The sequence below is a fragment of the Equus asinus genome, chromosome 13, assembly GCF_041296235.1.
Source record: "Equus asinus isolate D_3611 breed Donkey chromosome 13, EquAss-T2T_v2, whole genome shotgun sequence".
Taxonomy (NCBI): domain Eukaryota; kingdom Metazoa; phylum Chordata; class Mammalia; order Perissodactyla; family Equidae; genus Equus; species Equus asinus.
The window spans coordinates 41700400-41721370 of record NC_091802.1 but is presented as its reverse complement, the minus strand read 5'-3'; the positions used below and the strand labels follow the sequence as shown (position 1 = coordinate 41721370).

The 20971-nt window shown below is 40.8% G+C and overlaps 1 protein-coding gene across 4 annotated transcripts in view; it reads left to right on the top strand.

The window, feature by feature from the left end:
* The window catches only part of STAT3 (signal transducer and activator of transcription 3), a 63638-nt gene that overhangs the window by 30283 nt on the left and 12384 nt on the right, over positions 1 to 20971 (top strand). For all 4 annotated transcript variants that reach the window (XM_014833598.3, XM_014833599.3, XM_014833597.3 and 1 more), the window contains exons 2-11: positions 2775 to 2925; positions 4078 to 4222; positions 4833 to 4931; positions 14306 to 14401; positions 14569 to 14650; positions 14870 to 14964; positions 15135 to 15286; positions 17134 to 17292; positions 17444 to 17536; positions 18360 to 18419. In XM_014833598.3, the coding sequence (XP_014689084.1) occupies positions 2798 to 2925; positions 4078 to 4222; positions 4833 to 4931; positions 14306 to 14401; positions 14569 to 14650; positions 14870 to 14964; positions 15135 to 15286; positions 17134 to 17292; positions 17444 to 17536; positions 18360 to 18419 (1109 nt within the window). In that variant the 5' untranslated portion in view covers positions 2775 to 2797. The remainder of the gene's footprint in view (positions 1 to 2774; positions 2926 to 4077; positions 4223 to 4832; positions 4932 to 14305; positions 14402 to 14568; positions 14651 to 14869; positions 14965 to 15134; positions 15287 to 17133; positions 17293 to 17443; positions 17537 to 18359; positions 18420 to 20971) is intronic.

Below are 20971 nucleotides of genomic sequence, written 5' to 3'. Positions count from 1 at the left end.
GAGATCCTGACTGATGCTTTTAGCCTATGAGGGAGATTTTAACTTGGCCTTAATGCGAATGTTGTCAGAGTTCTAATGGCCTTTAATTTCTTATTGAGGATAATACATGCCATGGTTACAATGCTCCAGCTTGTAGCACACGCTTCAGCTATTGCTTTCATTCCAGCCAGTGTTTAAAATGTACCTGTTTGGGGCCCAGTGGTGCAGCGGTTAAGTTTTCAAATTCCTCTTCGGCGGCCCGGGGTTCACTGGTTCGGATCCCGGGTGCAGACATGGCGCTGCTTGGCAAAGAGCCATGCTGTGGCAGGCGTCCCACATATAAAGTAGAGGAAGATGGGCATGGATGTCAGCTCAGGGCTAATCCTCAAAAAAATTAATAATAATAAAAAAAATAAAATGTACCTGTACCATTGCCCAAGCAGCCTTGGTTGTGTGGCAGGTTGGTCTTGGGGTGGGAGATGGGGAGGAGGCAGGTAACTACAAAGAAATCGTAGCTGGAAATGTTTGGGAGGTACCTAAGAGGAAGGAAGGCAGTGTTAAAAAAAAAAAAAGGAAAATCCCAAGCACCCAGGAAACTTACTTATCCTCCTCTAATGTTATTGGAAATTAACATGATCTTCCATATAATGGGGCAAATACCTCATTCTGGCAATCTCATTTCTTTGCTTTACTGAACTTTTCTACCAGTGGAATTTAAGCCTTTGCTACCTGAGGAGGGAAAATACCTTAGATCTGTGCTATAAGTGTAAAGTACACACCAGATTTAGAAAACTTAGTACTAAAAGAAGAATGGAAAGCATCTCATTAACAATTTTTTTTTTTTTTTTTTGAGGAAGATCAGCCCTGAGCTAGCTACTGCCAGTCCTCCTCTTTTTGCTGAGGAAGCCTGGCCCTGAGCTAACATCCGTGCCCATCTTCCTCTGCTTTATATGTGGGATGCCTACCACAGCATGGTGTGCCAAGCAGTGCCATATCCACACCCAGGATCCGAACTGGTGAACCCTGGGCCGCTGAGAAGCAGAGCGTGTGAACTTAACCACTGCGCCACCGGGCTGGCCCCACATTAACAATTTTTGTATGATTTCATGTTGAGATGGTAACATTTTGGATATATTGGGTTACGTGAAATTTATAATTAAAATTAATTTTACCTGTATTTTTTTCTTTTTTAATATGGCTACTGGAAAATTTAGGATTACGTGTGTGGCTTGCATTACATTTCTAATGGATAATGCTGCCTTGGATTGTTAATTATTCAATGTAACAGACTGCTGGGAAGGTACTACCTGTGCTTTCCTGAATATGTGCTTGAGAGCCCGACCAATTGATGCCATCTTTGTAGTAGCAAGGGGGGTATTCTGTGTCTGTTCCCCCAAAAGAGGGAGGGACAGCTGTAGCACAGCCCTCTCAGGTTCTGTAACAAAACCTGATCCTGAACCACTTAGCCACCATTAAACTTGCTGCTTTGAGAGTAGAACACCTGTTGGTTTTGTCACCAGTTTGCTGAGCCATTTTTGTCAAAGGGCCAGTAATTAAGTGCTTCTTCATGCCTTCTTTGAGAAATAAATCAAGAACTCTAGTTAAGTCTATATGTTTGTGTGTATTCAAACTTTCATGAAATGTTCTCACTATCCCAAAGAACCATCTCAGTGGGCCAGCCCCGTGGCCGAGTGGTTAAGTTCGCACGCTCTGCTTCGGCGGCCCAGGGTTTCACCGGTTCGGATCCTGGGTGCGCACATGGCATTGCTCATCAAGCCATGCTGAGGCGGCGTCCCACATACCACAACTAGAAGGACCCACAATATAAAGTAGAGGCAGATAAGCACGGGTGTTAGCTCAGAGCCAGTCTTCCTCAGTTTTGGGGAGCTTTGGGGAGAAAAAGGAAAAATAAATATTTAAAAAAAAAAGAACCATCTCAGTATACTTTGATCTGTACATATCTTAGTCTTTGGCTATTACTCGTAGTTATTTTTACAACTTCTTAAGACTCCTTGGTCTGTATTGATATTTTCATGACCCAAGCTATTCAGAAAGAGGACTAAAGATGATTAGCCAGGTTGGTTTCTCAGACCTGAGCACTTCTCTGGGGTGTTCATGAACTTGGGGACAACTTCTGTGCTTAGTGTTTACCTTCTCTTCTTTCTCATCCCAGACTGAGAAATTTAAAAGACAAAATTACTTTTCACTGAGTAGGAGAATCCCAGGCAGATCCTTGCTTGTACTTTTAAATCTGTAGTCTTGGAATTCGCTGTCTGTTCTCCCTGAACATCCACATCTCATGTTTTGCTTTTAGTTCAGGTTTACTGTATGTACATCCAAGTTCACCTACAAGGGGTGTAGGGTAGAAAGAAAGAAGCTGACATCCGTTGATCATCTGTTGTGTGCTAGGCAGTGAGTTGGGTGCTTTAGAAATACCATCTCAGCAGCCTTGAGGGGTGGCACTTATGATCTCTACTTTATAGATGAGGACATGGAAATCTGGAAGTTAAGTCATTTTTCCTCTTCACATACCTCTGGTTGATAATGGATTCTAGAACTTGTTATCTTGCCTGCGTTGTCATCCCAGTTTAGAAGAAGCTGTGATGTGATTCCAGAGGTAGATTTTGTGAATGTGTATGTATTGTTCTAAACTGGAAAAAAACATACTGGATCCTTTCCAAAGCATCTTTATCCCTGATCACACATCTGATGCCTGTGTTGGGTAGATGGGGTATTTCTAGATTGTTTACCCATACCAGGGCTTGTAGTGACCCTGTAAACACTTTGCTTTACAGTTGGGACCCCTGATTCCGGCAGGATGGCCCAATGGAATCAGCTGCAGCAGCTCGACACCCGGTACCTGGAGCAGCTCCATCAGCTGTACAGTGACAGCTTCCCGATGGAGCTGCGGCAATTTCTGGCCCCTTGGATTGAGAGTCAAGATTGGTAAGTCCTTTCTGAGAAACTCGACAAATTGTTAGGTTTTGGTTTAAGTCAAGAGACATGATCTGCCTTAGCTTAACTCTTTGCTAACTATTTCATCAAAAAACTTATGGGTACCGGTGATGGGGTAAAAGAGATCAGGAGATAAAGAGCTACTCTTAGTCTTGTATAAACATTTTCTATATTAGGAGTGCAGCTGTCTTTTGTCACATTGAAATGCCTGCTTGAGGGCCAGCCCAGTGGCGCTAGTAGTTAAGTGTGCATGTTCTGCTTTGGCAGCCTAGGGTTCGCCGGTTTGGATCCTGGGTGAGGACATGGCACGGCTTGGCACGCCATGCTGTGGTAGGCGTCCCACATATAAAGTAGAGGAAGACGAGCACGGATGTTAGCTCAGGGCCAGGCTTCCTCAGCAAAAAGAGGAGGACTGGCAGTAGCTAGCTCAGGGCTGATCTTCCTCAAAAAAAAAAAAAAAGAAATGCCTTCTTGGTGGTAGATGTTTTCAATGCTGATTTGGATTTCATTTCCTTGGTGAGATCCTCTGTGTGTTTTGACACTTCAGGGATGTGCTATAAATATTTTTTGTCTGAATGAGAATTCTGTCATGGGTAGAAGTTTGGGTCCATACTTCTGATTCCCCTTTAATTAAAGGAAAGAGACACAGAATAAGAGAAATAGGCTCGTTCATAGAGGAGATAATGACACAGAATTCCAACAAATACTTGCTTCACTTTAATGTATTCAGATCCACCTATTAATTTTGGTTTAATTCAGGCCTGTGACCTAGTTTTGCCAGAATTTGGTGAGCCAGGGAAATGATTCAGAGATATTGGAGATAGGCCATCCTAGCCTGGGATTGCTTATTGGCTACTAATAATCTGACCATAGAGTTGACTGAGAATTTAAAGCAAAACAGCATATTTGTCCATTTCACTCAAATTATTTTATAAGTATAGACTATGACAGTGGCTAATAATATCTGGAATAATTGATAATAACTATTAAACTGATGATATTTATTGTTGCTGAGCACGATGACTCTAGAAGGATGACTAGGTTAAAGCATTGGGTTTGCCTTGCCTCCTTCTTGGTGGTGATTTCTCTGCGTGTGTGTGTATGGGTTTCAGAATCATTCTTTGTCTGTCTTCCTTTTCCTAGGGCGTATGCGGCCAGCAAAGAATCACATGCCACTTTGGTGTTTCATAATCTCTTGGGTGAGATTGACCAGCAGTACAGCCGCTTCCTCCAAGAGTCAAATGTCCTCTATCAGCACAATCTGCGAAGAATCAAGCAGTTCCTTCAGGTGGGATGAGAAACTGAGTGGAGGAGAAACTGAACCTGCAGACTAGAGTTTTAGCTTTCTTTCCTGGAAGTATTTCTTTTCTCATTTGGGTGATGAGAATTTATTTGGTAATTCTCAAAGGAGAAATAATTATCCTTTTCTCAAATCTCTGTGTACTCACCGTGTGCATCATTACCTGAGATTCACTTCTTTGGTGAGTTGAAGTAAGAACATGATTGTTATGTTAATCATTATGTTAGCATGTTAATAACATGATTATAACTAGGTCCCCTCATAGGAAGAAGACTCTTATTCTTAAATGTTAAAGGTTTGACCATAATTGGATGCCCCTTGACAAAGCTGGTGACTTCCCTATAAGACCAGGATAACGTATCATCCAGAGACTCAGACTGCCGTGCCTTCTCTCCCAGAAGTACAGCTCATCATGACTGCCTTTCTTCTCTTCTTCCCTTTGTCTCCCACCGATTGCAGCCAGACTCTGAGGCCTTCCTTCTGTTGTTTTGTGTAGTAAATGTAATGCTTTCCTCAGTTTATGAGGAAGTTAGCAGAGTTTGGTCCACATTTCCGTAGTGTACTGCAGCTTTTCATTCTCTTTCTCTCCTACTTACAGAGCAGGTATCTCGAGAAGCCAATGGAGATTGCCCGAATTGTGGCCCGATGCCTGTGGGAAGAGTCCCGCCTCCTCCAGACTGCAGCCACTGCAGCCCAGGTGAGACCTGGGAAGAAGCACAGTGCTGTTGGGGATGAGCTTTCCTTCTTGTGTGCAAAGATGCGCTTGCTCTTTACAGTCGCTAGGACGTACACTGACTGCCAGGACAGAAGTGGGTGTTTTGGGGTTTTTTATTTTATACAATAAAAATAACTTAATTTTTTTCCTGAGTATGTAATGCCTTCACTTTTTTTTTTACTTTAATTAACACATTATTGGGGCCAGCCCTGTGGCCAAGTGGTTATAAGTTCGTGTGCTCCGCTTCAGCAGCCCAGGCTTTCGCCAGTTTGGATCCTGGGTGCAGACATGGCACCACTGTTCAAGCCATGCTGAGGTGGCGTCCCACATAGCACAACCAGGAGGCCTACAACCAGAAAGCAACTATGTACTGGGGGAGCTTTGGGGAGAAGAAGAAGAAAAAAAAAGATTGGCAACAGATGTTAGCTCAGGTGCCAATCTTTAAACAAAACAAAACAAAACAAAAACATTACAGAAAAGTAGAAGGAATAAAGTTTTAAAAAAAATCTGAAATGTTGCTCAATCCCTCTCTTTATTGTCTCTTCCCAAGAAACCAAATTAATAGTCTGGTATATATCCTTTCATACATTTCTCCAGTCCAGGCTCATATAAACTGTGGAAAATAGACACACACACATATTATTATTATTATTGTTGTGTGTGTGTGTGCGAGGGTTCACCCTGAGCTAACATCTGTTGCCAATCTTCCTCTTTTTGTTTGAGGAAGATTATTGCTGAGGTAACATCTGTGCCAATCTTCCTCTATTTTATGTGGGATGCTGCCACAGCATGGCTTCACAAGCAGTGCTAGGTCCGCGCCCAGGATCTGAACCTGCAAACTCTGGGCTGCCAGAGTGGAGCACATGGACTTAACCACTATGCCACCAGGCTGGCCACACACACACACACATTATTTAAATGGGGTTACTTCTCTGTATCTTGCTTTTTTTCGTTTAATATTATATCATGTAAATCCTTCTAAGTCAAGTAGTGTAAAGCTAACTCATTTTCTTTATTTACTGCATAATATTTTGTGGTGTAGATCTGCTGTAATTTATTCAGTTATCCCGCCTTCGATAGACATTCACTTCATTCTGGGTTTTTTCCCCTCCATTATAAATACTACTGCATTACCTCCCTATTTATCTTTATGTATTTGTGCTTTGATTTCTTTATGATAGGTTTCCAGGCATGGAATTGCTAGGTCAAAGGGTGTATATATTTTATATTATAGATAGTTTTGGATTTCTTTCTGCAAAGGCTGTAACAGTTTGTATTTGCACCAGAAGGATATGGTAATGTACTACTCCTGGGAGCCACCTGGGAGCTGGTTCGGGATTGAATCATTCAGGTTCATGTGTATTTCTCTTTTGTGGCTAAGTTTGAGAATATCCTCACTAGAGCTAGAGATACAGTCAATGTAGGGAATAGAGATAATGTGACACTAACTAGCCCATTGCGGGAGCAGTTCTGTGCTCCTGGTCTCATCACTTATGTTGATGTATGATAGACATATCTATCTATATCTAGAACATATAATCTATTATGTGTGTATGTATGTGTGTATCCTACTATGTGCTAGTTATTATGACCCTCTACTTTAGAGGAAGTTGTAGCCTAGAAGAAGTGGAAAATCAAATAAATTTATAATGCAATAAAATGCAAATTATTAAAATATATTAAAAAGAAGAAAATTAAGTAGATCAATAACAATAAAGATATATTGAGGCAGACTTTTAAAAAATTTACACTCCCTGTTTCACCAAAAAAGTCAATGGGCCCGAAGGTTTATAAATTTTGTTTTAACAAACTTTTGTGGTACAGATTGTTTCCTTATCATTTAAGCTCTTCCAAAGTGTATGGAAAAAAAGAGATGTTTCCAGCTTATTTTATGAGACTGGAATAATCCTAAGAACAAAATCTGAAAAACACAGTGTAAGTAAAGAAAATGGTTAGGATTTTTGCATCCTGCTTAGTGTTCAAAGCATGGTTTATATTCTAGGAATGCCAGGATGGCTCAACATTAGGAATGCTATTTGTGTAGTTCATTAAATTAGTAAGTTGAAGAAGAAAAACCATATTTTTGTTAAATGACAAAATTTGGTGTCCATTCTAGATAAAAAATAAGGAATTTTCTTAATGCGATAAAGAATATTTGTCAGAAACCAAAGGAAAGATGATGCACAATGATGAAACACTAAAGTATTCTCATTAAAAAACAGTTGCAAGGGCGGGCTGGTGGCAGTGCAGTTAAGGTCGCACGCTCTGCTGTGGCGGGCTGGGGTTCACAGGTTCAGATCCTGGGCACGGACCTATGTACCGCTTATCAAGCCATGCTGTGGCAGGCGTCCCACACATAAAGTAGAGAAAGGGGGGCACAGATGTTAGCTCAAGGCTAATCTTCCTCAGCAAAAAGAGGAGGATTGGCATTGGATGTTGGCTCAGGGCTAATCTTCTTCAAAGAAAACAGTTACAAGATTGAAAATGCCTACTGCCATTGATATTTTTCCAAAGGATCCAGCCAATGAAATAAGACAAAAAGGAATAGGAGTATAAATGTTGGAAAGCAAGAGACAAAATTGTCATTATTTATACATAGATAGGTTTTCCTACCAGATCCAAGAGAAGCAATTTATAAAAAACTGTTGGAGCTAACAAGAGTTCAGAAAGGCGATTGTATTCAAAATAAATCTTTTAAGAATCAGTAGTTCTTGGGGCCAGCCCCCAGTGGCCTAGTGGTTAAGTTTGGTGTGCTCTGCTTCAGCGGCCCAGGTTTGGTTCCTGGGCATGGACCTACACCAGTTGTCGGTGGCCATGCTGAGGTGGCAACCCACATCTAAAGTAGAGGAAGATTGGCAGCAGATATTAGCTCAGGGCAAATCTTCCTCAGCAAAAAAAACGGAATCAGCAGTTCTTTTATACAATAGCGGCAATAACCTGTTAGATGATATAATGGAAGAAAAGATCTGATTCATAATAGTAAAAACAAATGTATATGATATGCATATATTATTGATATGTATGATAAAATGTCTAGAAGGATATATGCCAAATCATTAAAGTGGTTGGCTAAAGGAGACTTTTTGACTTTATCTGAGGGGTTTTATTTTTTTAATATCCTCTAATCAGGGAAATGTTTTTCTTCTTTTTTCCCCTCTTTTTAAAAAATTGTGATAAAATACACACAACACAAAATTTACCATGTTAGTCATGTTTAAGTGTATAGCTCAGTAGTGTTAAGTTCATTTTCATTGTTGTGTAACCAATCTCCAGAACTCTTATCATCTTGCAAAATTAAAATTCTGTACCCATTAAACTACAAATCACCATTCCCCATGGCCGCTGGCAGCCACAATTCTTCTGTCTGCCTCTTTAAACTTAACTACTCTAGGAGCCTCATATGAGTGGAATCTACAGTGTTTGTCTTTTTGTGACTGGCTTATTTCACTTAGCATAATGTCCTTTAGGTTTATCCGTGTTTTAGCATGTGTCAGAATTTCTTCTCTTTCAGATATTCCATTGTGTATGTATACCACATTCTTTTTTAAGATTTTTAAAATTTTTCCCTTTTTTCCCAAAGCCCCCCAGTACATGGTTGTGTATTTTTAGTTGTGAGTCCTTCTAGTTGTGGCATGTAGGATGCCGCCTCAGCCTGGCTTGATGAGTGGTGCCATGTCCACACCCAGGATTTGAACCAGTGAAACCCTGGGCCGCCGCAGCAGAGCGATTGAACTTAACAACTCGGCCATGGGACTGGCCCCTATGCCACATTTTGTTCCCTCCATTTGTCTGTGATGGACCCGGGTGGCTTCCACCTTTTTGCTACTGTGAAGAATGCTGCTATGAACATGAGTGTACAATTTTTTCTTTTAAAAGACAAGAATGTAGCAGGAATATAGAAGAAGGACTGTCTGAGTCTAAGTGAGGGAGTTGGGGAAGGCGTCAGTCACAGAGAAAGGAGAGGTTGTGTCTGAGCTGAGATGTAAGGCTGATTACGTCTGCATCAGGCAGGTGATGAGAGAGCTCTCCAGGCAGAAAGATCGTGTTCAGGCAGGGAAACAGAAATGCGTATATTCTTGGGAGATGTGTGGAAAGTCCAGCATCTGGCTGAGGAGGGGAAGATAAGCTAGTCAAGGCCCACATCAAGAAAATCTCTTTAGTCGTGCCTACCATCTGGGCCTTGGAAGAGCAGTTACTACCTACAAGGGCCTAGGGGCTGGACTGCCTGGGTTTGAACCCCTTAGCTCTGCCACTTGCCGTGTAACCTCAGGCAAACCATTTACTCTCTTCCTCCAATGGCATGATTATGGTACCTATTTCATAGAATTAGATTAATTCCTATGTATAAAATGCTTAGAACAGTCAGTACCTGGCATATAAATGTGAAATAAATGTTAACTGCTTTCCACTGCTGCTGTCATCATCATCATCATCATCATCACCACCACTGCTGTAAGAAATGGGGACCCACTGAAGAATTTTAAGTGGATAACTGATATGCTCAGATGTGGGTGAGGGGTAACATAACACTCACTGCTCAAGACCCTGGAGACAGAGAGGTTGGCAAAGAGGCACTTGTCTGTGCGTCACTAGGGTTTTCTGTTGCGGACGACTCTTATGTTTTCATCCTGTTTCATAAGATAACAATATTCAATTTAAATCAATTAGATAGAAGCTCTGACTTTACCATGAGAGGTAGGAAAGCAGTCGGTGTTCCAAGGATATTCCCTGTCACGTAGATCAGGGGTTGGCAAATTGTGCCCATGGCCCAAATCCAGTCTGCTGCCTGTTTTTGTAAATGATGCTTTTTTGGAACGCAGCCACACACATTCATGTATGCATTCTCTGTGGCTGCTTTCCTGCCACAATTGTGGGGCTGAGTATTTATGACAGAGACTGTCTGATCCACAAAGCCAAAAGTATTTACCACCTGGCCCTTAGAGAAAAAGTTTGCAACCCCTGATACAGAGCTGCAAGTTGGATATTTGACGCCTCAGCCCAGGCCTCACTGTTATTTTCTCTGTTTACATCATCTGACAATATTCATAAGTGTCTTTTATGGGTGAAGTACCAGGAGATAGGAAGCTGAGCGGAGGTGATCCCTGCTACCAGGGCTCTCAGTCTAACTGGGAGTATAGTAGGTCCACAAACACTCAAAGTGAGAAAAACATGGAGGAGGATGTGAGTAATTTTGCCTAGGGCAGCTGAGTAAGGTTTCACAGGAGAGCAAACAGTTGTGCTGAGTTTGAAGGTGAACGAGTTCAGGTGTGCTTGGGCAGAAGCGTGTGCCAGGCTGAGTGCACAGCGTGTGGGGAGGTCGAGTGTGAAAACATGCTCTATGCGGGGAAGAGTGGGTAGTTTGGGGTGACTGAAGTACGGGGTGGGAAGGTTTGAGTTGTCATCAGACTGTGTGAAACATCTGTCTGTGCTGGGCTGAGATGTTTATACCTGGAAGCGGTGGAGAGCCAGTCATTTTTTTTTTTTTTTTTTTTTTTTTTTTTTATTAATGTTATGATGGATTACAGGCTTGTGAAATTTCAGTTGTACATTTTTGTTAGTCATGTTGTGGGTACGCCACTACCCCCTCCGTGCCCTCCCCCCACCCCCCCTTTTCCCTGGTAACCACCGATCAGATCTCCTTCTCAATATACTAATTTCCACCTATGAGTGGAGTCATATAGAGTTCGTCTTTCTCTGACTGACTTATTTCGCTTAACATAATGCCCTCGAGGTCCATCCACATTGTTGTGAATGGGCCAATTTCGTCTTTTTTTATGGCTGAGTAGTATTCCATTGTGTATATATACCACATCTTCTTTATCCAATCATCAGTTTCTGGGCATGTAGGCTGGTTCCACGTCTTGGCTATTGTAAATAATGCTGCGATGAACATAGGGGTGCAACGGACTCTTGAGATATCTGATATCAGGTTCTTAGGATAGATACCCAGTAATGGGATGGCTGGGTCATAGGGTATTTCTATTTTTAACTTTTTGAGAAATCTCCATACTGTTTTCCATAGTGGCTGTACCAGTTTGCATTCCCACCAACAGTGTATGAGGGTTCCTCTTTCTCCACAACCTCTCCAACATTTGTCGTTCTTGGTTTTGGATGTTTTTGCCAATCTAACGGGGGTAAGGTGATATCTTAGTGTAGTTTTGATTTGCATTTCCCTGATGATTAGCGATGATGAACATCTTTTCATGTGTCTATTGGCCATATTCATATCTTCTTTTGAGAAATGTCTGTTCATGTCCTCTGCCCATTTTTTGATCGGGTTGTTTGTTTTTTTGTTGTTAAGCAGTGTGAGTTCTTTGTATATTATGGAGATTAACCCTTTGTCGGATAAGTGGCTTGTAAATATTTTTTCCCAATTAGTGAGCTGTTTTTTTGTTTCAATTCTGTTTTCCCTTGCCTTGAAGAAGCTCTTTAGTCTGATGAAGTCCCATTTGTTTATTCTTTCTATTGTTTCCCTCAACTGAGGAGTTACAGTGTCCGAAAAGATTCTTTTGAAACTGATGTCAAAGAGTGTACTACCTATATTCTCTTCCAAAAGACTTATTGTCTCAGGCCTAATCTTTAGGTCTTTGATCCATTTTGAGTTTATTTTGGTGTGTGGTGAAAAAGAATGGTCGATTTTCAATCTTTTGCATGTGGCTGTCCAGTTTTCCCAGCACCATTTGTTGAAGAGACTTTCTTTTCTCCATTGTAGGCCCTCTGCTCCTTTGTCGAAGATTAGCTGTCCATAGATGTGTGGTTTTATCTCTGGGCTTTCAATTCTGTTCCATTGATCTGTGGACCTGTTTTTGTACCAGTACCATGCTGTTTTGATCACTGTAGCTTTGTAGTATGTTTTGAAATCAGGGATTGTGATTCCGCCGGCTTTGTTTTTCTTGCTCAAGATTGCTTTAGCAATTCGTGGTCTTTTGTTCCCCCATATGAGTTTTAGGATTGTTTGTTGAATTTCTGTGAAGAATGTTCTTGGGATTCTGATTGGGATAGCATTGAATCTGTATATTGCTTTGGGTAGTATGGACATTTTAACTATGTTTATTCTTCCAATCCATGTGCAAGGAATGTCTTTCCATCTCTTTATGTCATCGTCAATTTCTTTCAAGAAAGTCTTGTAGTTTTCATTGTATAGATCCTTCACTTCCTTGGTTAAGTTTATCCCAAGGTATTTTATTCTTTTCGTTGCGATTGTGAATGGGATAGAGTTCTTGAGTTCTTTTTCTGTTAGTTTATTGTTAGTGTATAGAAATGCTACTGATTTATGCACGTTAATTTTATACCCTGCTACTTTGCTGTAGTTGTTGATTATTTCTAATAGTTTTTCTGTGGATTCTTTGGGGTTTTCTATGTATAAGATCATGTCGTCTGCAAACAACGCGAGTTTTACTTCTTCGTTACCTATTTGGATTCCTTTTATTTTTTTTTCCTGCCGAATTGCTCTGGCCAGCACCTCCAGTACTATGTTGAATAGGAGTGGTGAAAGTGGGCACCCTTGTCTTGTTCCTGTCCTCAGAGGGATGGCTTTCAGCTTTTGTCCATTGAGTATGATGTTGGCTGTGGGTCTATCATATATGGCCTTTATTATGTTGAGGTACTTTCCTTCTATACCCATTTTACTGAGGGTTTTTATCATAAATGGGTGTTGGATCTTGTCGAATGCTTTCTCTGCGTCTATTGAGATGATCATGTGGTTTTTGTTTTTCATTTTGTTGATGTAGTGTATCACGTTGATTGACTTGCGGATGTTGAACCATCCCTGTGTCCCTGGTATAAATCCCACTTGATCATGGTGTATAATCTTTTTGATGTATTGCTGTAATCGGTTTGGAGAGCCAGTCATTTTTACAAAGGTAGTAGAGGCAGGTTTCTGCGGGTCATAATTAATCACATCTCTTTTCCCCCTTTAAGTGCGTACCAATTGAGAAATAGACATGGGAGTCAAATACAGGTACAATGTCAGCTGTATTGCTGGTAAAACAAGACTGGAAAGCATGGCTTGGGCGGGTAACCATGGTGGTTTTCTGCTGCTTGACCCCTGAGTTGGATCTTGGAGTGGAGAGACCAGGTCTGCAGAGCAGCACTTCCCCACCCATCCCTATGGAGCTTGCGAGATCATAGACTAGACCCACGGGACAGAAAACTAGACCTCTAGAACTGCTTCTGGAAACCAGGCCCTCGCTCTGCCCCTGGTGTGCCCCAGGAAGGCAAGAGAGGAGGAGAGAGACACCAGCTTGAGTTCTGGGTTCTTTGAAGCTCTCTGGGTGCACAGTCTTTCTCATCTCACTGATCTGATGAATCACTCCTCCTATGAAAAGAATAAGCAGGGGTGGAGGTTGCCTTCCTGAAACTTCCAAGGGAAGTTTGTTTTCTGTGGGCTTGGATAGGGACCATGGGAAAGGGAGAGAATGGTTCCCTCTAAAACTGGCATGTTTAGATCTATTTTTAGACTTCTGGTAGCAGTATGGAGAACAGGTTGGAAGTGAGAGGGATTAGAGGCAAAGAGATCAACAGTTGGGGCTTGAACTGAGCCAGTGGCACTAGAGATTGAGATGAAACATGACGAATATAGAGCTAGGAGGACTTGGTGACTCAATGTGAAATCAAAGACAATTGAGCATTTCTAGTTTGGAAAACTGAGTATATAATGTCTTTCCTGGACTCTCACTTCTGTTGCATTGATTGATATCTCTGTCCTATACCAGTAGCCCTCTGTCTGGATCACTGCAGCTTTTACATGGTCTTTATCTGTTAGAAGATGTCCTATTACTTTGACAAAACTTAGTGCTTTGAAGTTTTGTGTGCTATTTGACCTTTTCACGGTACCAGCAGCCTCCCCTCCCCCCCCGCCCGAGATAATATCTCCTCATGTGATATTTCACCTTGGGGACAGAATGGTTTTTTATTATCCGCAGAAATGTGCTGAACACCACGTGCATTTAAATAGGCATCCAAAATCCACTATCATAAATTGTTCTGATTTTTTTACATGCTTTACCTAGAGTGAGCTTTTTGACGGTAGGGACCATGTCTTAGCTCAACATGTGGTCCCCTCATGCAATACACAGAGTGGGTTTATAGTGTGACCTAGGGGTAAAAACCAAGGGCACAGGTAAAACTCCGCCGGAGCTCCCTTGGCACCGCACTGATAGCACCTGGAGAGCACCGGCCGATGCGTAACTGTCCTTTACAGTGCCCAGCACACTGCCTCTGTTTCCCTTCCCCTCACATGGCAGCAGCATCTCAGGCCAAAAGGAAGGGGAGTGTGGTGGGATGGAGACAGGACGGAGGCATTTTTCTCACCTATTTCCTGCATTCACATGTGTGTTGACTCCCTTTTGTGGCAGCAAGGGGGCCAGGCCAATCACCCCACCGCGGCCGTGGTGACGGAGAAGCAGCAGATGCTGGAGCAGCACCTGCAGGATGTTCGGAAGCGAGTACAGGTGAGCGTCTTGGGCAGGACGCCTTTTCTTGGGGCTCTTGCCTGTGGGTCCTGCGTGGATCTTTCTTAAGGTTTTGGCTTCATTTTAATTCTCTCAGAAACTTTCTGTTCCCTCTCCCCAAGGAAATCTTTTTTACTTCTGTTTGTTTCTTTGTTTGTTTTAAATAGGATCTAGAACAGAAAATGAAAGTGGTAGAGAATCTCCAGGATGACTTTGATTTCAACTATAAAACCCTCAAGAGTCAAGGAGGCAAGTGCATATTAGAAATGTTAAAATCTGTAGAAAGTGAGTTTGTGTTACTCGAGTTTCAGGAGTTGGTTGTTTTGACTCTTTGTTCAAACTGCGTGTGTGTGTGTGTGTGTGTGTGTGTGTGTGGAGTGGGGCACAGGACTACTGGTGCTTTAGGGATCCTAGTTATTAAGGATAGGAGTCTTCCCTCAGGTCAAGGAATTTTTCCTTCCTCCTCAGACATGCAGGATCTGAATGGAAACAACCAGTCAGTGACCAGGCAGAAGATGCAGCAGCTGGAACAGATGCTTACTGCGCTGGACCAGATGCGGCGAGTAAGAGCATGGGACACCTTCCCCTGCATCTCACTCACTTGTGGGATTTCGGCATCTCGTGGCAGACCTTGCCTGGTTTCTAATAAGTTCCTTCTCTGGAATTGACTAAAGAATGTGGTTAGAGACAGTCTGAGGAAATGTTTTCTGACTTTGTTTTGGTTTCCAACCAGAGCATCGTGAGTGAGCTGGCGGGGCTTCTGTCAGCTATGGAGTATGTGCAGAAGACTCTCACGGATGAAGAGCTGGCTGACTGGAAGAGGCGGCAACAGATTGCTTGCATCGGAGGCCCTCCCAACATCTGCCTAGATCGTCTAGAAAACTGGTAAAAGATGAAAGAGAAGTTTTTCGTTTCTTTCTAGAAAGCTGTGCTAAATTATGGTCATAATTGCAGGCACGAGTTTGTACTAGATCTCAAAGGTGGGGACTTCTGCATTCTCAAATTAAGTCTGAGTTAAGGCTTTTACTTTATTTGGACAATTTTTTTGGTATAGTTTTGTTGCTTAACGATGGGGATACATTCTGAGAAATGCATTGTTAGGTGATTTCATTGTTATGTGAACATCATAGAGTGCACTTACACAAACCTAGGTGGTATGGCCTGCTACACACCTAGGCTACATGGTACTAATCTTATGGGAGCACTGTCGCAAATGTGGTCTGTTGTTGAGCAAAATGTCATTATACAGTGCATGACTGTAAAAATGTATTTATATTAACTATAGTTTGAATATTTTTTATTTAATAATTTAAATAAAGCTTTTGGTTTAACTGTATTTAGCATCTAGACTAAATTTTACATTTTAGTTATTTTAATAATTTAAAATGACACATTGTCTTTGTAAGGGAAAAAAGTTCAAAAACAGAAAATAAAGAGAAGAAAAGTCTTTTAAAATCTAATCCTTCAGAGGTGCTTACAGTTAAAGTTTTGGTGACTCCCTCAATCTAGACATCTGTTATTGTATGTGTACACAGAAAGATAGAAATCTCTACATTTTCCCTTTGGTGGGGTCATTCTTTATATGCTTTTCTATAATCTGCTCTTTTACTTTCATTCATCCAGCAAATCTTTATAGAGCAGCCTTGACACGCAAGGCTCAATAATGAATATTTCTCCAGCTTAAACTAGGAGAAGCTTCACATGAAGAGGAACCCAGAAGCATAGAGCATGAAATTGGAAATTTGGGACAACTCTACATGAGAATGCTTGTTCATATCCTCACTAACTCTGAGTTTTGCTGATTTACTGAAAGCAGTTTTAAACGCTTTCTGATCAGGAAACGAAAAAGCCTAAGTTCTGGGAAGGGGAGAATCGAAGTGTCAGAAAAGGGGGTCAGGGAGCTCCGACGTCCCGGCAGCTGTCCTGCCCCTCCCCTGGGCCTGCGTCTTCTCCCTTCTCTCTTTGAGGCCTTTAGTCTTCAGTAAACTAGCGGCAGACCATCAAGGAGAGACACTAATATTCTCTGTTCCTGGGGACACAGTTAATTGGCCTTTGTCTCCATGTCTACTTTTTCTATATGCATGTTATCAATATTTTGAAACATGATGTTATGTCCTTTGATCCATTGAAGGTTGAAGTTGACAGGGCTCATGGGGTTCATGCAGTTCATCCCTGCTCTCATGCAAGGAGACATTAAGGCTCAGATGGTGAAGGGTCCCAGCCAAGGTTGCACAGATAGCCAGCGGCAGAGCTAACTCAAACCCGTCTTCTTGGGCCGTCTAATCTCCTGCGTTTCCCTAGTCCCCACATTTTGGTACAAGGACACGTTAGGATGAAGAGAGTGAGTACCAAATTCCATAGTTCATGTTCTCCACATCTGGGTTCTAATGCTTGTCACTTTCCAACCATCACTCTGTTAATGCCTCCTAATGGTATAAGTTTTGACACTTCTTCCTCATGGCTAGTTCCCTCTTTGAAATGTAAAATTTTGCGAAGGAACTATTTAAAAAAGGCAAAATAAATTCCCCTTTTCTTATTTAATTCCACTGAATTGTATACTTATAAATGGTAAATTTTATGTTATGTATATTTTGCCACAATAAAAAAATTCCCCTTTCTTATTTTAGGGGACTGTGTAGTCGTGTTTATATCTATGGTATTTCCTTCCCCTCTTCCAAGTTGCTCGTGTACACTCATGTAGGTAACTGGTAACTGTCTTATTTTATTGACAGGATAACCTCATTAGCAGAATCTCAACTTCAGACCCGCCAACAAATTAAGAAACTGGAGGAGTTGCAGCAGAAAGTTTCCTATAAAGGAGACCCCATCGTACAGCACCGGCCCATGCTCGAGGAGAGAATTGTGGAGCTGTTTAGAAACTTAATGAAAAGGTAGCTTAGAATCCTGTCTCTTCCCCTCATTACCCCCCACCTCCACCCAAAAATCATGTCCTTAAATGAGAGATCAGTCCACTTCAGAGACACGGGGACAGACTAGTGTGCTGTGTAGTGCATGAACTGCTGTCCTTCTCTCTCCTTTCAGTGCCTTTGTGGTTGAGCGGCAGCCCTGCATGCCCATGCATCCCGACCGGCCATTAGTCATCAAGACCGGTGTCCAGTTTACTACTAAAGTCAGGTGGGCCATGGCACTTCCACTCCCGGTGGATATTTTATTGAGGGATGCTCTTAGGACAAGAGCAGAGTTGGTGGCCAGGGTTGTTCCTTACAGGCATCACAGGCAGTACTCTGGTGGGTATAGAACTTCTTGGCATGATATCAACTTGCTCTTTGATTCTTCTGTCAAAAGCTAAAGAACTACCAGAAATCTTTTTGAGGTTACCTGGGCATATTTGTAGGCCATCGTGTCTCCTTCTGCTCTGAAAAAGGGGCAAAATGATGCCAGTTATTTTCTCTTCTTTGAGCCTACTTTTCCCTGAGGATTGTAAGGGAAAGAGTAGGGCTTAGTGGTCTAGAAGCTAAGAGGCCACAGGGCAGGTGGGTGGTGGGTCTGCGGGTGGAGTGTTGCTTTCACACTCAAGTCAGAATAGGTATGCTGGGGTTTGCCCTTCTGCAGAGAAATTTCCCTCTTCAGAAACAGAATGGTGTTGGGTTTCAGGTTTAACAGAAAGAATACCAGGTGCAGAGAGCGTATTCCTGTACTATTTTTCATGAAATGGCTTTTATTATCCTTTTGTGAGTCTCTCACAACTTTATCCAAGTTCTTAGGCCTTTTTTCAGTGCTTTTTGGCCTGAAGGGGTGATGCTCAATTTAGGATCAAAGATGGCACTGGCAGGAAGAGATTTTGGGATTGTGATTTATTCATTTCTTAGAAATGAAGAGTTAGTGGTTTTATATTTCTTCAACTAGAAGTTGCTGGAGGAACTTACTGACTTCTTTTTTAAACTAGATTTCTTTTTCTCTGCTCAGAAACTGTTATTTTTTTCTTTTTTGGACATAGATTGCTGGTCAAATTTCCCGAATTAAATTATCAGCTTAAAATTAAAGTGTGCATTGACAAGTAAGTACTTCTTATCTTAGTTTTTTTTTCAAATGGGAGACAGAGAAATGAGAACTTTGACAGACATCATGTGAACTTAGAGACTTTATCTCCATTCAGAGATCTTCGTTTTTTGAACAAAAAGTTTTCAAAAGCCTTGCAGTGGGTTGCCGTTTACGTGCCTGAACAAAACCACATAGCTAGTGGTACAGATTTGAGTTGCAATTGCTATTGTGACCTTGAGTCCCTCTTTTTCTTTAATTTTTTACTTGTAAATGTAATTTATGCATATAAAACTTAGAATATATGGGGAAAATAGATTTTTTTTTGGTTTTCCACACTTCACCACATAATGGAATACTTTTCAAAATTTGACACTACCTTTCAAAAATTAAAATGCACATGGGGGCCGGCCCCATGGCCTAGTGGTTAAGTTTGGTGCACTCTGCTTCGGTGGCCAGGGTTTGGTTCTCAGGCGTGGACCTACACCACTTGTTGGAGGCCATACTGTGATGGCAAGCCACATACGACATAGAGGAGGATAGGCACAGATGTTAGCTCAGCCTGAGCCTTCCTCAGCAAAATAAAATAAAATAAAATGCACATACCCTTTGAAGAGATTAGAAAAGAGAAATGTATCCTTATTTTTAGGTGATATTTATCTGGAAACTTCATGAGAATGAGCTGGAAAATAATTACTAATGGAATAAGGCACTTGAGGAAAGTGGTAGGTTTAATAATTAAATAAACAAAAATTAATAACTTCAACCATATATTAGCATTAATCAGTTAGAAATTATAATAGAAAAATGATCTCACAATAAGCAACAAAAGTAAAAAATACATCGTGATAAACATAACAGAAATGTTTAAGCTCTATTTGGAGAAAACTAGGAAGTTTTAGTGAGGAAGGGATATTGTAAAAAGTGATGAGAGAAATCATGTTCCTGAACTGTAGATTTTTTATTTTGTTATAAAGATGTTGATTCTTCCTGGTTAATACAGCATCAACCAAAATGTGAATAGGATTTTTTAAACTCTTGACTTGGCTTTTCAAGTTGTATCTTAGATGAAAAAAAAAAATCGAAGGTAGCTTTTTTAAAAAAAGGATTGATTTATTTATTTTTAATTATGGTTAAAAAAAATTTAATGTAAAATTTGCCACCTTGACCATTTTTAAGCTTATAGTTTGGTAGTGTTGGTTATGTTCACACTGTTGTGCAGCAGATCTCCAGAACTTTTTCATCTTGCAAAACCAAAACTCTGTATCCATTGAACAACAAATCTCCGTTTACCTTTCCTCCTAGCCCTTGCCAACCACCATTCTACTTGCAAAAAAATTTTTTTAGTAAATAAAAATAATGGAGGGAGGTATGGGAAGCTGCCCTGCCAAACATGAAAATATATCACAAAGTTTCAGTTATTAGATGGTATGTTACTATACTAGGGCAGGAATAAACTGATTTATCTTTGAAACAAAATCTTAAGTCTAGAAATAGACTTCAAGTTTATATAAAGAATTAATGTATGTTTAAAATGATATCTCAAATCCATGAGGAAAGGATGGATTATTCAGGAAGTGGTTTTGGGACAACTTAGTATTAGGAAGATTTGAGTGAGAAGTTAGAGTTTTACTTTTTACTGTCCATCAGAATAAATTCCAGATGTATTTACATATTTAAAACAAAAGTATCTTAAAAGCATAGGTGAATGTAGTAACGGTGGTAAAATGGCAAAATGGTACAACCACTTTGGACAACAGTTTGGCAGTTTCCTGAAAACGTATCACTACCCTATGACCCAGCTGTTCCACTCCTAAGTATTAATCCAAGAGAAATGAAAGCATATGCCACACAAAGGGTTGTACAAGAATGTCCATTAATAGATGGATGTCCATTAACAGGTAAATGAATAAACAATTTGTATGGTATATCCATACAATGGAATATTACACACCAACAAAAAGGAGTGAGTTATTGATACCTGCAACACATGAATAAATCTCAAAATAATTATGCTGAGTGAAAGAAGCCAGACCAAGAAAAAAGAGTACATACTTTATGTTTCCATTTATATAAAATTCTAGAAATGCAAATGAATCTATAGTGACTGAAAGCAGATCAAAGCTTTCCTGGGGACAGGAGTGGGGAGGAGTGTGGGATTGGGGATTAGGTTACAAATGGACAAGCGAAACTTTGGGCATGATGGATGTGTTCACTGTCTTGATTGGGCTGAAGTCACAGGTGTGTATAGCATAGTACATATATCAAACCTTATCAAATTGTACATTTTAAATAGTGCAGTTTATTGTTTGTCAATTAAATATCAAGGCTGTAATATTAAAAAAGGAATCTAAAAAAAGGAACGATAGGTTAAACATGAGAGAGAACTTCCTGATGATGAAGACTGTTAAATTCTAAAATGTGATATATGGAAAGATATGTTCTGAATGGTTTAAAAATTGATCCATTTTAATCTGTAAACTTCTATGGAATGCACTATGTAATAAATAGTGGCTATTATTCTAAAATCATAAATGAACATATAGCAATAGAGAAGGACTTTCTAAACAG